At 40.7% G+C, this 16,096-nt stretch overlaps 1 protein-coding gene and 1 long non-coding RNA gene across 5 annotated transcripts in view; one reads left to right on the top strand and one right to left on the bottom strand.

Annotated features, from left to right (window-relative positions):
• Window positions 1-1,331: 1,331 nt before the first annotated feature.
• On the bottom strand, window positions 1,332-3,397 carry LOC309533669. Its single transcript, XR_014220398.1, has 2 exons — window positions 3,054-3,397; window positions 1,332-2,686 (listed from the first exon to the last, which is right to left on the bottom strand). It is a non-coding gene; the product is annotated as an uncharacterized lncRNA (long non-coding RNA).
• A 2,047-nt stretch (window positions 3,398-5,444) lies between these two features.
• The window catches only part of TFDP2 (transcription factor Dp-2), a 37,269-nt gene continuing 26,617 nt past the window's right edge, over window positions 5,445-16,096 (top strand). Inside the window, exons 1-6 of one of the 4 annotated variants that reach the window (XM_082224522.1) lie at window positions 5,445-5,608; window positions 6,701-6,771; window positions 7,683-7,723; window positions 9,315-9,475; window positions 13,538-13,750; window positions 15,808-15,911. In XM_082224522.1, coding sequence (XP_082080648.1) covers window positions 15,909-15,911 — 3 coding nt within the window. In that variant the 5' untranslated portion in view covers window positions 5,445-5,608; window positions 6,701-6,771; window positions 7,683-7,723; ... (1 more) ...; window positions 13,538-13,750; window positions 15,808-15,908. Of the gene's footprint in view, window positions 5,609-6,195; window positions 6,407-6,700; window positions 6,772-7,682; window positions 7,724-9,314; window positions 9,476-13,537; window positions 13,751-15,807; window positions 15,912-16,096 lie in introns of those variants that run through there. The other 3 variants (XM_082224523.1, XM_082224524.1, XM_082224525.1) reach the window with 3 other exon arrangements.

Here is a 16,096-nt window from a genome sequence, read left to right on the forward strand (position 1 = left end):
AGTTTGGTAATGAGTTGCAATTCAGCAGCTTCTCTTTCCAGTCTATTTCTGAAATTCCTTTGTAGTAAAACAGCTACTTTGAGATCTTGTATAGAATGTCCTGGGTGATTGAAGTGTTCTCCTACTGGTTTCTCTGTTTTGTGATTCTTGATGTCAGATTTATGTCCGTTTATTCTTTGGCGTAGGGTTTGGCCTGTTTGTCCAATATAGAGAGCTGAAGGACACTGTTGGCATTTGATGGCATATACAATGTTAGACGATGAGCAAATGCCAACAGTGTCCTTCAGTTCTCTATACAAGAGTATAGAGAGTAATACCCCTCCACACCTTCTCACTATATAGAAGGATCTGGCAACTTCTGTTTCAGTGTATCTGAAGAAGTGTGCATGCACACGAAAGCTCATACCAAGAACTAACTTAGTTGGTCTTTAAGGTGCTACTGGAAGGAATTTTTTTATTTTGACTATGGCAGACCAACACGGCTACCTATCTGTAACTTTAACCAATTACAGTTGATGTTTCCAAATCCAGAGTAGGTCAGGATTGTCTTCTGCTCTTTTTGGAAGGAATATGTCACCACAACTAGATCTCCCCTCACCCAGTTTAATTTTCCCTTGTGTTCATCTGTTTTACTTGCATTGTTTCAAACTCTACCACAATGATTGATTTCTATCCGCAAATACAACCTGAATATAAGATAGATAAGGTAGAGCGAATGTGAAATTGTGCTTGTGCATCTAATGTCTTTGTCAGCAGCATTTAAGCCCAAGCCCAGTTTAAGAGAAAGCAAACCCACCAAAGGGGTTTTAAATAGAGTACAAGGAGTTATTCAAAGGGGAAATTGCAGTCTACTTCCAGGTACAATAAATTCATGCAATAATTGTATAGTTGTTGTGTGTAATGCAGAAGTCTTTGCACAGGCTATCGCTTCTTATTACCGGGAAATTGCACCCATACTTCATCATTGTGTCACTGGGAAAGCATTTTTCTTCCAGCTAGAATATGTATATATATTTTTGCAGATCAACCCTGTATAAAATTGTGGCCAAAGAGTTATGGATATCTATTGACTAGTGACAAGTCTCATGCAATTTTATGTACTCTCTAAAAACATAGGAAGTTGTCTTTCATTGAGTCAGACCATTCGCCCATCTAGCTCAGCACTGCCTACCATGGCAGGCAATGCCTCTGCAGGGTTTCAGACAGGATCCTTTCCAAGTTCCAGCTGGGAATGTTGCGGATTGAACCTGGGACATTTTGCAGTGAAAGCAGGCGCCCCTGCCATTGAGTGATGGCCTTTCTAAAGTGTTTCTGTTTGGTTTTTATTTTGGGGGGTGGTGGTAAAAGAGGCTTTATAGCAAAGTGAAATAGATCTCTGGCAGAATTCTCTCTAGGGCCAGGAAAATGAGTTGGAAGGCCACCCCCAAGGGTCATCTAGTCCAATCCCTTACAATGCAGGAATCTCAACGACAGCATCCATGACAGATTTGGGCACCTGAGCCAAACAACAGAATGGCATCCCCCACCTCTCCACCAGGGAAGAAAGAGTGTGTGAAGATCTACATCAGGAACAATGGCGGGGGAAATAAAGCTACACATCAGGATCTGCTGCTCCTAGGGATCCTGCCGCCTGAGGCGGTCACCTCACCTTGCCTCATGGGTGGGCTGGCACTAGCTTTCAGGTGTGCAAAGGGGATCTCCAAGCTCAGTACACTCTCCATAAAGCAGTACTTACACATATTCCATTGAGGGAGGCTGGGCTGCCAGACTGATGCCACTTTGATTCTGAAAGTGAACTATCCTTTTCATCACTCTCAAGAACTTTTCCTTTCTTTCACTTCCTACCCAAGCCTTCCCATCCCTTAGGACACGGACAACATAACTTTGAATGTGAGGAGAGCACTTTGATCTTCAAAGGCATTCAAACAACTAAACACTCTTATGTCCTTCCACACCTACCATACAAATTAAAAGCACATGATCCATGCTAGTTCTGCACAATAGTGACTAACTTTTCATCCTAGTTAGAATTGTTAGGGAAGAATTCTGGTTTTTCCTGCCATTTGTCACCATGCAATGGTCTTAAGTGCCTGAATGAGAATGGGGTTCAAACTGGAAATTTTCTGTGACAATCTACTAATTATTTTTATCTGCCTATAGCCAGGGCATCTTGTGAACTGTGTTGTGTATTTGTAAAAGGTTTTATTTTTATATTGGTCAGTTACAGGTGTGCACTTGTTCCTTATTATGGACTATTGTACATGGGTTAACATGACTTTGTGTATGTGTCTATACACATTTGAGAAACCCAGACTATGCAATATGTGTGGACAAGAACTGAAGGTTTATGGAATATTTCTTCATATTGTAGGCCAGTTCTATGGCAGAATGTTTACTTATAAACTGTTACTCAGCTGACTGTCTCTACCTTGCAGAGATACTAATAAGATTTCTAATTCATTAATAAAATCTTATTGCACTGCTCTGAAAAAGTGGAGATTGTCTTTTTATAAATTATATCTTATTAAGTTTCAACATTTTTAGCCTATATAATCAAATCACGTCTTTTTTCTTATTTTTGTCAACTTCCCACCACATTTTCCTTCTTGTTGTTTCTCCCCTTCTGCTGCACCTTATCAAAAAATGGAGATTGTCAATATTGGTCCCCACTGTCTGTGTTTGAGACCTCTGTACAGTGGTGCCCCACAAGACGAATGCCTCGCAAGACGGAAAACCCGCTAGACGAAAGGGTTTTCCATTTTGGAGGTGCTTTGCAAAACAAATTTCCTATGGGCTTGCTTCGCAAGACGAAAATGTCTTGCGAGTTCCTGCGGGTTTTTCCCCCTTCTCCCCCTTTTTCCCAAGCCGCTAAGCCGCTTATCAGCTGATCCTAAGCCGCTAAGCTGCTTACCAGCTGATCCGCTAAGCCGCATATCAGCTGATCCGCTAAGCCGCTAATAGCGCTAATCCGCTAATGGGCTTGCTTCGCAAGACGGGAAAAACCGCAAGACGAAGAGACTCACGGAATGGATTCTTTTCGTCTTGCGAGGCACCACTGTAATAGTTTCAAAGTTATGAATAACTTATTAACCATATGAAGAATTAAAATTTGGATATATAACTACATATATAATGTACTAGTTCACCAATCTTTTAGTGTATTTATTCCGAAAAGTGTTCCCCCGTCATGAAAATGACAACCCCCAATGGGAGTTGGTTCAGGCTGAGAAGGGGGAACTTGCTGCTTAATTGCTTAGAGCCATTGATGGACTCCCCAAATATCCAGTTCCATAAACAAGATTTATTTATTTTTTAATTCAAGTGTGGTTATTTGGTCTAAAAGCACCTTCCTTTCCCCTTCATAATATTTTGTTTCCCTCTTACATTAACCCTTTCTGCCTGGAGAGATATACTATACAGTACAGTATTTCCTTTTCCACTGGTTTTATTGCACACTGAAGATGCCCTAGGCTGCAGCTTAGAAGACTTAAACAAGGAGAGGCCATAATTCGTCAGTGCTGCAGCACTAATAATAATAATTTTTTATATGGTAACTACACTCGCAAGCAATAACTATAGGGGTATCAATCACAACTTGGAATATATTTTCACCTTTGGGAAGCAAAGAGTTCCTCTCCTAGGTCAAGTGTCTAAACCTGCAGTGAGGAACAAAGTCCAATATCATCTGGTGGACCATAACTCCCATCAGCCAGAGCCATAGGGAGGGAGTTGTAGCCTAGCAGCAACCTCTGGAAGGTCAGAGGTTCTCCACTCCAAGTCTAGAGGGCTGGAGGGCTATGTTTGGCACCTGGGCTTGTGGTTTCCCAGGGTATCTATGCAATCCTACACAAAATAGGGTGGTTTGAACCTTAAATGCAGAAACTTAGTATTTTTCCCTATTATTAGCAGCCTGAATAACAATAACCCAATACTGGAAACAACCTATAGAAATCCCCACTGAAACCTAGGTAAATAATATTTCGAATGTGGCTCTATCCGAACGCCTTACTTGCCATAGAAGGGTACTTCAAAGATAGGCACTTTTGGCGAGACATGGCTTGCATTCTTTTCCTTTATAAACAACCCCATTGAAGGATACAGTGGTTACCCAGACCTCTTTGCTGGTTGCGAAGGGGCCGCCCATATCTGTTCAAGCTTCAGGGCCCCCAAAATATAGGTCCGCCGCTGCTAGAGGCACCTGAATTTAGAGAGAGTAAACGGACAAAGCACTTAAGAGAGCCAGTGTGGTGTAGTGGGTAAGAGCGGTGGACTCGTAATCTGGTGAACTGGGTTCAATTCCCCGCTCTTCCACATGCAGCTGCTGGGTGACCTTGGGCTAGTCACACTTCTCTGAAGTCTCTCAGCCTCACTCACCTCACAGAGTGTTTGTTGTGGGGGAGGAAGGGAAAAGGAGATTGTTAGCCCTAGGGTAGTGATAAAGCGGGATATCAAATCCAAACTCTTCTTCACTTTTCAAAATATATAGTCGATTCCTGCCGATGTGAATTCAAAGGAACTTAACCTCCCTGAAATTAATGAGAATTCCTTATGGGGAAACGCCAATTGGGATTTTAGCGATAAATACCGGCACAGTTTTCAGATACAAGAATAATTTGTGGGCAGCACAATTTGAAAGGGTGATTATCACGTGGTAGGCTGCGATTCAAATGGCCTGCTTCGCAGCTTCCGTAACTTTCTCTTCTGGATGCCAATGCCAATGCAGCCACAGCCTTATCAACCTAGACTGATGGGCGGAATTAGCAGCTCCCGTATAGTTAAAGCCATGGTTTTGTATAGTAAAAGCCATGGTTTTCGCAGTAGTGATGTATGGAAGTTGGAGCTGGACCATAAAGAAGGCTGATTGCAGAAGAATAGATGCTTTTGAATTATGGTGCTGGAGGAGACTCTGGAGAGTCCCATGGACTGCAAGAAGATCAAACCTATCCATTCTTAAGGAAATCAGCCCTGAGTGCTCACTGGAAGGACAGATCGTGAAGCTGAGGCTGCAATACTTTGGCCACCTCATGAGAAGACTCCCTGGAAAAGACCCTGATGTTGGGAAAGATGGAGGGCACAAGGAGAAGGGGACGACAGAGGACGAGATGGTTGGACAGTGTTGTCGAAGCTACAAACATGAGTCTGACCAAACTGCGGGAGGAAGTGGAAGACAGGAGTTCCTGGCGTGCTCTGGTCCATGGGGTCACGAAGAGTCGGACACGACTAAACGACTAAACAACAAACATTTCCTAGTGGCGGGGGGCGGGGCTTCCGACGACACGCCCCCTTCTCCCTCCCCCTCCCCACAGGTTGCCTTGAAGCCCGTTCCAGAACTTGAGCCCCGCCCCTTCCCTCTTGCCCGTCCGCTTCCGAGTGGCGGCGCCGATTGTGTACACACAGCCACGGGGACCAATGAGAGCCCGGAGACGCCAGGCTCCGCGCGGACGCGTCGACCAATGGGCGAGCCGGGTCGCCAGACGCCGCCAAGCTTGTGCGGGGGAGAGAGAGCGATAGCGAAGCTGACAGAGGCGACTGTTGGGGCTGCTGAGGGAGAGGCGAGGCGGACCGGCCGGCTGGGCTGCAGAGCGACCGGAGGCGGCGGCTGAGGCCGGTAAGAGCCATTAGGGTCCGACGACGACGGCGGCGGCGGGACTTACCGGGTCTTTTCTTTTTTAATGGAGGTGTGGCGCTAAGGCTGCCCTGCCCCCCCCGGCCCCGCACTCCTTTCTCCTCAGAAACCGGCGTCGGTGTTTTGCAGACGGCCGTTAGGCCCCGACGCTTCTCTCGTGGTCTTGAGGCCGGGAGGGTGAGGAGAGGCGGGTCGTGCCCTTTGCCGTCGCCGCCGAGGGCGCTCTCCCTTATAGAGCTCCGTTGGTGGAACATGAGGCTCCTTGAGGTTGTGGGTTCGAAACCCACGCTGGGTAGAAGGTGCCTGCATTGCAGGGGGGTTCGGCTAGATGACCCCCGTGGTCCCTTCCCAACTCTGCAATTCTGTGGTTAATTCTGTTGCCGGGGAGCTTTATCTCTCTCTCTCTCCCCCCCCCCCACTTCCGCGTCTCCTCCTCTTCCTCCAGCCTTGCGAATGTGCTTCCCCTGGCCGGTGGTGCGGAAGGGGGCGCGCTCTCTCCTCAGACCCCTGCAGCCCTTCCACGCACAGCCTGTCCTCGCCTTCCCTCGGATGCCCGTTTGGATCCACGAGGCCTCCAGAGCGGTGCTGCCCAACCCTGGCGGTCGCGGGAGCCTTGGGCACTACTGCTGTGACTTGGGAAGTGCGCACTCGGCGCTCTGGGCACCCCCTCCCCCCACCTACCCCACCGCCGGTGGTAAACAGATGGCCAGAGCCTGATTATTGTTTCCTGCGAGGCTTGTAATCCTGAAGGGCTGGGATCGGAGGTGCAACTGCCCTGGTGTAGGTAACTTGGTGAAATGTAGAACGCTGCATGAATCCATGAATAAAATGGCTGTGGCTATGGGGTGCAGAGGCTTGTTGCACACACGCACGCACCCCCCAATTTGGGACTTGGTTTTTTATTTTTTTAATTACGCTTCACACCAGCTTCCTTTATTTTGCCTTGTGCCAACTTGTGACGGAAGTTGGTGCAATAAGGGCTACTTAACTGCTTTAACTGTTTAGAGTCCCGATTCTAAATATGCCTGCTTCAGGAATGTGTTTCTGTGTTCACTGTGGCCTAACTTTGTTTAGGGTGGAAGTGTCCTTACACATGTTTTACTCAGAAGTAAATCCCACTGATTTCAATGAAGTTTAACCCCCAGGTAAGCATATGCTAGATTATTTACTTATTTATATTTAAAAAAAATGGGGTGGGGGTTATTTGCCACCCTTCATCTCAAGATCTTGGGGCTTGGCCAAAATGTTTATGCAAACCACGTACCATTCAAGAAAAATATGGTAGTGTGCAAATATTAAATAAATAAAAGTACATTAAATCTATGAAAAATACACTAATAGAGGAGTAAAATATTTGCCATTATTTCAAACTGACCTTACCAAGCCAAAACACTCTTATCTATGTTTTGAATAAAAATCCAGAAGCAGCTGAAATGAGATAGTGAAATAATGTCTGTAGCTAGACATTCTTTTGTGTCTGTGTTGAAGGGAGGATGGTAAGGGTACTGAGAAACATGATTATGTCCCAGATTTGCCATGAGTTGCAACCTCAGGCAGTCAGAACTGTTTGTTACTAACGTGGGGTAGGGCATGCATGGTGTTGAAATTCCAGGACTGACATTTCTAGTGTTTGTCTTATCGACTGCCACATTTTAACTTCTCTCATACAGAAAAACACAATTATGTCCCCACCTAAAGGTAAAGCTGGCCCATAAATGCTGTAAATAAGTATTAGCTTGTCAGCGTTTATACACCAGTTGATTAGTTGTTACTGAAAACTGTTTAATCTACAACAGACATATTTAGGGTCTATAGAAAATATTAAGCTGAAAATATGCAAACTCATACTACAGGCTAGCTACATGTTTTATTTCAGTTGGAGGGGTAAAACTGCACTTTGAAATCAACTTCAAAAGTTATTTTGTACAAAACAAGAAAAGGTCATAATAGATAGTGGGGTCACTTTGGGTGACTTCTTGAACTGCTCTGCAATTCAAATCTTTTGTCTCTCTCACACACTCTAAAATTTCACTGTTCTTTTTCTCTCTCTTCTCAGCTGAAGAGAGATTGTTATGATGGCCGCGTTCACTTATGAAGGTAAGCTGTGTGTCTAAGAGATGTGCATCAACCACAAGATTTGGTTTTGGACCCTGATTTGAAAGATTGACCACTTCAGTTCAAAACCCTTCAGGTTCTGTCTGATTTGACTTGGGGTCCAGATATGAATTGAAGTTTGGAAAAATGAAGCTTCCCACCTCCAGTTCTGTAAGTTGTCAGAATCTCTGTCTTCATGCTGGAGGACCTTTACAAGTAAAACAGGAGGGGGTAGTATTGGCAGAGGAATCCATTTATTATTTAAGAAATTTTCATACCACTTTACATGAATAAAATTCTTCCAATCCTGTTTCATTGAAAATATTACCGCTAACATTTTTAAAAAAAAAAATCTCACCCCAGTTTGTGTCTGTCCTTTTCCAGATGATACTAGCCTGTATCTCATATTTCAAATTAGAGAAATATATGGACTATGATTGTAGAATTATGGTCTGATCAGACAGTTTGGAAATCTTATTTCAGATCGTCACTAGAGCTTTCAGACTGCTTTAGTGGGGAGAGGTCAAGTTTCCCTTTCCATCAGTCTTATCTTCTCAGTGTGCTTTACAGCAGAGTCTTTTTGCACATTAAAGGCTAACAAATATATTATACTGTAAGCTGCAGCTCACATAATCAGATGCATAAATGTTATCATGAGTCACAGTTATATATGCACATGGCTTGTGGGGGAACTGCTTCCCCTTGGAAATTAGTTATGCATGGACTTTACTAAGGTTTTGGCATATGTTAGAAACATAACTCTTCATCCAGGTCTTCCCTGACCACTAGTATTGGTCTGGCACATCCCATCATTTATCTACTGTGGATACTTCAGTTTTAAAAGTTTTGAGTTCTATTATTTTATTGATAAATTGCTTTGGATAACTTTTAATATAAAATGGTAGATAAATATTTTTTATTAAAAAATCTAAACAGTGAAGTCAGAGGTAGATGGAATGTAAGAAGTGTAGAGTCAGTGATTAACAGTGGTCATTTATAAAAGAGTTGCTCATAACATATCCTGGCATTGGAAAGCCAAATAATGCATGCAATGTGGTCAGAATTCATTGTCTCAATTTAGTCCAATTAGTGATAACAGTGAAGCTCTTGATGAGTTGTAATTCAGCAGTTTCCTGTTGTATTCTTCCTTTCAAGTAACTTTGTTCAAGGTGGCTTAAGGTATCTTTCCTGCATTCTTTTCTTTATAAATTAAAATGTTCTGATATCTGAGTAAATGGAACACAATATTTATACTGCTGGCATAAAGTAATTATTCAAATAGTTTTTTGTTTGGTTTTTTTTTGAGAATGAGAGAGGAGAGCACCATCTTGATATTTCTGCACCATCATGTGCAACTTAGAAACTGCTTGCCTCTTGGAAAGTGAGAATTGCTGTAGTAGTCATAACAAAGTAAGCTCTTGCTGCACATGCAGTTCTTTCTCACATGCTAGCGTCACTACTTTGAATTTTAGCCAAAGTATATTATTTCAAGGAAAGTTATTAAAAATATTTGTGCAGTTGGAAAGTTTATTGGGGAAATTAATATATATTATACAAGAGAACATCTTATCAGAACATCCTTTTGCTATTCTAGATATCCACTTGTAAATGGAGTGCTTCTGCATTTGACTGCTCATGTCTGGCACCATCTCAAGTTTCCTCTGAATAGTAACAAAGACTGGAGACTTGGTACTGCAGTAAAAGGCATGCTTCCTTAGTCCAGGGAATATATCGTTTTGGTTTCTGTCTTCCTGTGTAAGTATTTTTACCTAATGCATTGGATACTTTTTACCTTCAGTAGCAGTTTTAAGAGTTGAACATAATGTGCTCAATAAATCATTCCTGAAAGTTTACACAGGAAAAGAGCAGTATGCTGGGGGAGGGGTGAAGTTACTATAGTTTGTCACTTAGGGATTCAGAATTGGAATATGTCATCTGCATCTTAATAATGTGGGCTAAATCAGTTATTGTAAATAAAAAGTGCTGAGTATGGCACTATGTAAAAACATGTCAAAATAGTTATGCCTTATTTTTTTATTTTAAATTGAATAAAACATTTTGCAATTTAAGATTTTTCATTGAGGGGAAAGTGAGCATAGTAAAAACACTGCCAGCACACAGTGTGTGTTTAAAAGGAGGTTTGGAAGAAGCAATTTAGTGGATGGCGTTGAGTATCTTAATTTTAACTGGTTTGGTGGACTTGGCTAATTTGTGCTTCAAAAATATTAGCACTGACCTAGGTTGAATATTGTTGGCTCATGAACACACCAGTTGCCTTATAGTTTATTCCAAGGCAGTATGGGTGGCACTATTAGGCTGGAATTGATATTGTACTTTTTTACATTATTGACAAGAAATGAGCTTTAATAGGAGATGGGTTTAGTGTGCCAGTCACTGAAAATAATCCTTGATACATGTAAAATTTGAGTAAATCTTCAATGCATTCTGTTTAGAAGAGCATGCCTTTCTTATACAAAGCTTGAATATTCAAGTAGGCCTTCTTAAATTTAAGCATGATTGAATGATTAAAACATTTTGAATTAAAACAACTTTGCAGTTAATTGTAATTTTGTATCCATTTCAGTTTGATAAATTAGTTTGGATATTTGATCAGTTTAAAAAGAATTGAGTCAAACATTGAGAAGTAGTGTTTAAGTATTTAAAAAGTATTAACTTCATTAGAGCAGCATTTATGATGGTTATAAAAACAAATAAGAATGCTTGCAAAATAATTAGCTTTTTAAAAGTGTGTTTATTTAACAAAATCTATATATCACTTGCTAGAGCAAAGGACCTCTATGCAGCTTGCATTAGGCAATCTGAAATACTCATTAAAATACCAATTAAAAATGAACGTTAAAAGCAAGTTACATATAAAAATTAAAAAATGAAATATAGGACTGAATTCAACTTCCCTATTAATGTTAGTGGAAGCCAGTTCAGAGGCTTCAACTAGCACAGTGAGACTACCTCTCCTGTATGCCTCCCCCAAATACACTCTGAAGGGCCGGAAGATCTCCCAGGATAGTGTGTGGTGGGAGGAGAGGGGAGATTGTTCCAGCAGGTAACAGAAATGTGCTATGTTGACTTCACCCCAAATTAGTCATTTAAAAACTTACTTAAATCAGATGCCTTGGCAGTCTTGTTATAACAAAACAATCTGTGGCAGGCACCAAAAGCAGTATAGAGAAGGCCTTTTTAGTGGCATCCCCCTGGGTCCCATGTATGGGCTCACCTGGCATACACACTGCATTCTTTTTACCACCAGTTGAATACTTTAACTCCCCCTCCATTTTTATTGATTCTAACAGTAGTAATGGCTTTTAGTGTTTTCAGCGTTAACATATTCTCCCACCTGGTTATTTTACTGGTGTGTTATTATATGAATTGTGACTTTCCTTTCTTTATTAATAGTTTTTAAAACTGAAATACAGTACAAACTTAAACATAATATATCAATATGTGGTCTGTGCAAACAAGTAAGAGGGAGGGAGGTATGGCTGGCTGTGTTCTATTTGTTTAAACATCTGTGTAAGGAGTCCAAATATCGAAAGAACTTCCCACCTTTCTTGTTATAGGTCACATGTTCATATTCTGCCAATTGAGTCATGTTCACTGTCCACTATGATTAGCAGTTAAGGCAGACTTCTTCCACTGTTAAACTGTTAGACATTTGCCCTGGTGGCTTTTCCTTTATTCCAATTGTTTATAAAGGAAAGGGGGTTTGCAGTGGTTTTCATAACTGAATTCTTTATATTTCAAAATATATCTAGCTATTGTTTGCTATAAGTCACTTAGAGACTTCTGCGTAGTTGGTGCATAAATCTTAATTTATTGACTTAAAATCAATATTGTTAAAATCACTAAAAAGTTTAGGATTACTGCTTTTGTTCGTTAGAAATGCATTGACTTTCAGGATATATTTTTGATCTGCATTTCTAATCAAAATATCAGATAATTTATAAATCACATAATTTATAACAGATTAATACTCCTTTTAAAGTTTTGTATCTGGACTTCAAAACCTAAAAACACACGTGAATTGTGCTGCTTCTCAAATAAAATGTTGACTGTCTGATTTTAGGGACTTGAGTAAAATCAATAATGGTGCACATTCCTGTGAAAGGTAGTAACTGAGGTGGTGGTTGTCTTTAAGAAAATAATAGAGGAACAGTTAAATGAGGTAAGGTAGAGTGTATGAATAAGATAATTTATCAGAGGTTTGTGCCAATAGTCAAGAGCCCTTAAACTTGGATAGTTTCTTATTTTAATTTTGGTATGCTGTAACTTCTATTGCTAGAAAGTATTCTATCCTTCCAGGGCTGTTCCTAGGAGGTACGGTGCTCAGGGTATATCACATAGCATGGTATCACCATTGCCTTCCTCTCCTTCTGCCTCTGCTACTTCATCTTTCCTTCATGGTGATGGTGGCATGCCCCAGTTTAGCTGCATTAGCTTTTCTCATTTTTTGCTTTTGCTGCTACTTGAGCAGCAGCAAGGTCCTCCTCCCTCCCAGCCTTACTCTAGGAAGGGAAGAAGTGGATGGAGAGCCTCATCATTCATTCATTCTATTTCATTGCCACTTTTCACTCATATCACAAAGCGGCTTACATACAATAAATAGCAACATAGTAGGACATCCACAATTACAACATAAATCATATTAAATAATTAACAAATAAAAATAAAATTAATAAATCATCAGTAAAACAGCCACCTTCTATGAAACACTATTAACAAAAGAACTTATATTATAAAATTCACCAGGTGCATGAGAGGTGCAAGGAAAAGCTACGCAGCACAGCTGCTGCCTGTCTCCACGGGCACAAGTCCTGGGTATGGTCACCCTAATTCTCATACAGACAGATCAGGTAGCCCTGCATTCTCTCCTCCATTCTGATGCTACAACCTTTAGGCATAGATTGTAATTGTACTATGTGTATTTATTATTATTTTTACACACAAACTATTTTTGATGAAGAAGTGTTTTTGTTTTCCCTGCAGGTCATTATTATTTACTAACATAATAGAATTTAAATATATATATTAAATCATGCTGTCTGTGTTCTTGTTCTGTGAAATAGTTTCTCAGACAACTGAAAACTGAAAAAAAAATTGGGCTCTCATCTTTTAAAAGATATAGTGGGTGATTCCTTTGAGTTACTCTGGTCTGTATGCATGCCTTAAACAGTTGCATTTAATCAGATTCCTCCCCTTCTGCATCCTTCGTCAAACTATTCATCCCATGCCCATTTCTCTCTCTTTTTTGGTACACTTTCAGGAGTTCTGACGTAGGCTTTAAGACACAAGATTGATTTTTCTCCATTTAGTTTTTTGACTTTTTGCTTTTATTCATTCTTTCAGTGCTTGTTGTTTTTCATGCCTGCTTCTTGTCTATACTTCATGAGGATTTCCGGAGACGGCTCTGTTTCCATGACTTTCTGTTTCCCTATGGTCTGATGTTACAGGTTAACATGGCTAGGGAGTAAAGCTTCCTTTTATAGCTCACAAGGAACATCTAGATACTAAGGAACTGTTAGATCTAAATTTTGGGTGAGATTTTATATCAGAATAATGTCTGCATGCAATTACTTTCCTCTTACAAATCCTATTACAGAAGGTTTGTAGCGAGGCCTGTACCAACTGATTAAATAAATCTTAGATTCAAAGGCAAAGTGGCCGGTGAGTGTGTGTCCTTCATTAGGGTAAAATGGAAAAATCTGTTCATCATAATACCTTGTGTGGTGTTGGTTTAACATTCTATAGAAAACGTGGCTTTCAGCATTTATTGAGGACATTTGTGTTCTCTTAAACCAGGTGCTTCTGCTTGACATACTGGGATCATGTTCTATTGAATTCATGACCTTCTGGTAATTTCATGGCAAAAGACTGGTAACCTAAATAAAGAATTGACCTCCTATCAGAATAGCAAACAGAGAACCAACAACGAAAGAACTGTCTCCTACAATGGATTACATACCCTTTCTAAATAGTGAAGTAACAAGGACAAGCATAGAAAGCCTGTGAAAGGTAAACCGATCCAATTTTTAACTATTGCTGCAACTGTCTTCAAGAAAGATATTGTTTAATATGATATGTACGCTACACACGCTTAGTCAACAGACTGGTTTGCAGAGTTCCAAGTATGATACATTCGTTACGTTTTGCTAAGACTAAAGAACATTGAATATTCTATTGCAATCAGAGCAGAATTGCTATAAAACCTCAAGTGAGATCTATTATTCTTATTATATTTATATCCTGCCTTTTCCCCATACTGGAGCTAAGAAGGGTCTGTTAAAATAAGGCCAGGAGAAATATATTCTGGTCAGATAGCAATCAATAGAATTAAAATTAGAACATCTCACCAAATTGCTCTTTGCATTTCATTATGACTTCCTGAGATTTTTATATTTTTATCAGAGGAATAATTTCACAGTATGTTAGCCAATTAGCTCATATTCTTAAATCACTTCTCACCTCCCAATCCAACTAGGAAATATATATACAGTATACATTGTCTCTCCTAATTGGATGACAAATCATAAGTTCTGATGGGCATTGGTGTGCTTCATTTCTTCAGTCTACTTGTTGAAGTTGCACATACACAGCCCTGGTCAGGTAATTGGTGATTGTGCCAAGATAAGTTGGGTTTGGGGGAAGGTATGGTTTGTACTGAAATTGTTTATGTTGCAGGGTAACTCCTTGTATAAGCTTGCCTCTTGCTGAAACAACATTGTTTTGCTCCCATAAGTGTGAAAGTAACTGTGCCCTGATTATAGGTAAAACTTTGGTACTGGGCACCCTTAATGCTCTCCTTTGAAAGGGAAGTCTACCTTTACTTTTCATTAGGGTATTTGCTTTGAATGGGTAAGATGTGAAATGCAGTGATTATTGTTCTATGCGAGATCTTCAAAAATAATAAGAATCTTTAAGTTTTCAAATGCAGAGGTTTCCTAAAGTTGTGCCTGTTCCTCTATGCCAGGGGTGTCAAACTCAAATTCATCGGGGGCCGCATCAGCAGTTTGGTCACCCTCAAAGGGCCGGTTGTATCTATAGGACTCAATATGCGCTCAATATAAAAACAAGTGGAAGTTTCCTGAATGCATGTAAAGTGGAGGTTTCCTGTGTAGAACGGCCGGCGCCGCTAGAGGGCAGATGTTCTCTGGCTTGTAGGCTGCCGCGCATGCGCTGAAGAGGTGGCTTTCTTGTGTCAAAAAAAAAGCAAGAATAAAAGGTGAAGGCTGGCGGCCGGTGGTGGCTACACGGGCCACATGACGAGGTCTGGCGGGCCGGATTCGGCCCGCGGGCCTTGTGTTTGACACCCGTGCTCTATGCCTTTATGTCTTGAATGGGAGGAAAAGAAATTGTGTTCAGATAATGTGAATCTCCTTGCCCTTGTCTTCTCAAACAATAGGGACTGAACTAAAGGTCTGCCAGAACAGATGGAGCTGGCATGAGTGGAATCTCCCAATAATTATGAATGCATGAGTATACTCCTGCCTCAGGTGGTCTGCAACAAATGAAGAATATAAGCACCACCTATCACTGCCAGAAAGAACCATTTTCTTATGTTTGTTTTCCTCTTCCCTCACGATTCATTTCAATTAGATTGTTAGCCTGCAGGCAGGGGTTGTTTAATCTTTTAGTCTTTGTTCATTGCTTAGAAAATGGTAGTCATGTTAGGAACATGCTACTTAACATTTCTAGAGCCAATGAGTTCCATGAAGCAGTGCTCATTGTCTTTGGGTTTTTTTGAACCAGTGTTATGAATCAATAGCTAACGTTGAGTTTGAATGTGTGAAAACAATTGCCCCTCTGCTCAGCTGCAAAGCTCACTAGGTGGTCTAGGGCAAGTCCCTATATCTTCCTCACCTGCCTCACAGAGTTGTGAGGGTAAACTTACTTTCTGTACTCCTTGAGGGAAAACTGGGATTTAAATTAAAAATACACAATGCCTTTCTCATTTCTTGCAATGTGTCTGTTTCCTTAACAGCATTTTTACTGGCATGCTTACATGGCAAAATTGTTTCCATAGCCATACTGTTTTCTCTGTAGAAATAATACTGATGGCTTTCCTTTTTTAGAAAATATTTCCATAATTGCACTACCAGTGTATACCATCAACTCACCATCTAAGAGTTTGCCAAAAACATTTGCACCAATAAATGTGAATGTCGAACCCCAAATGGTAAGTACTGTTTTTCTTTCACAGCATTGCACTGTAGAAACTCATGCCAGATTTCCTTTCCAACTGACAGCGTACCAGTACTCTTTATTATGAATAATGTTTGGTTTATTTTTAAAAAAACACAACTAGTTGTAAGCATTAGTTGCTAGTAAAAGTTTAGGATTCTGAATAGAGAACATCATAAT

The sequence above is a fragment of the Podarcis vaucheri genome (genome assembly GCF_965113315.1).
Source record: "Podarcis vaucheri genome assembly, chromosome: 5".
In the NCBI taxonomy this organism is placed as follows: domain Eukaryota; kingdom Metazoa; phylum Chordata; class Lepidosauria; order Squamata; family Lacertidae; genus Podarcis; species Podarcis vaucheri.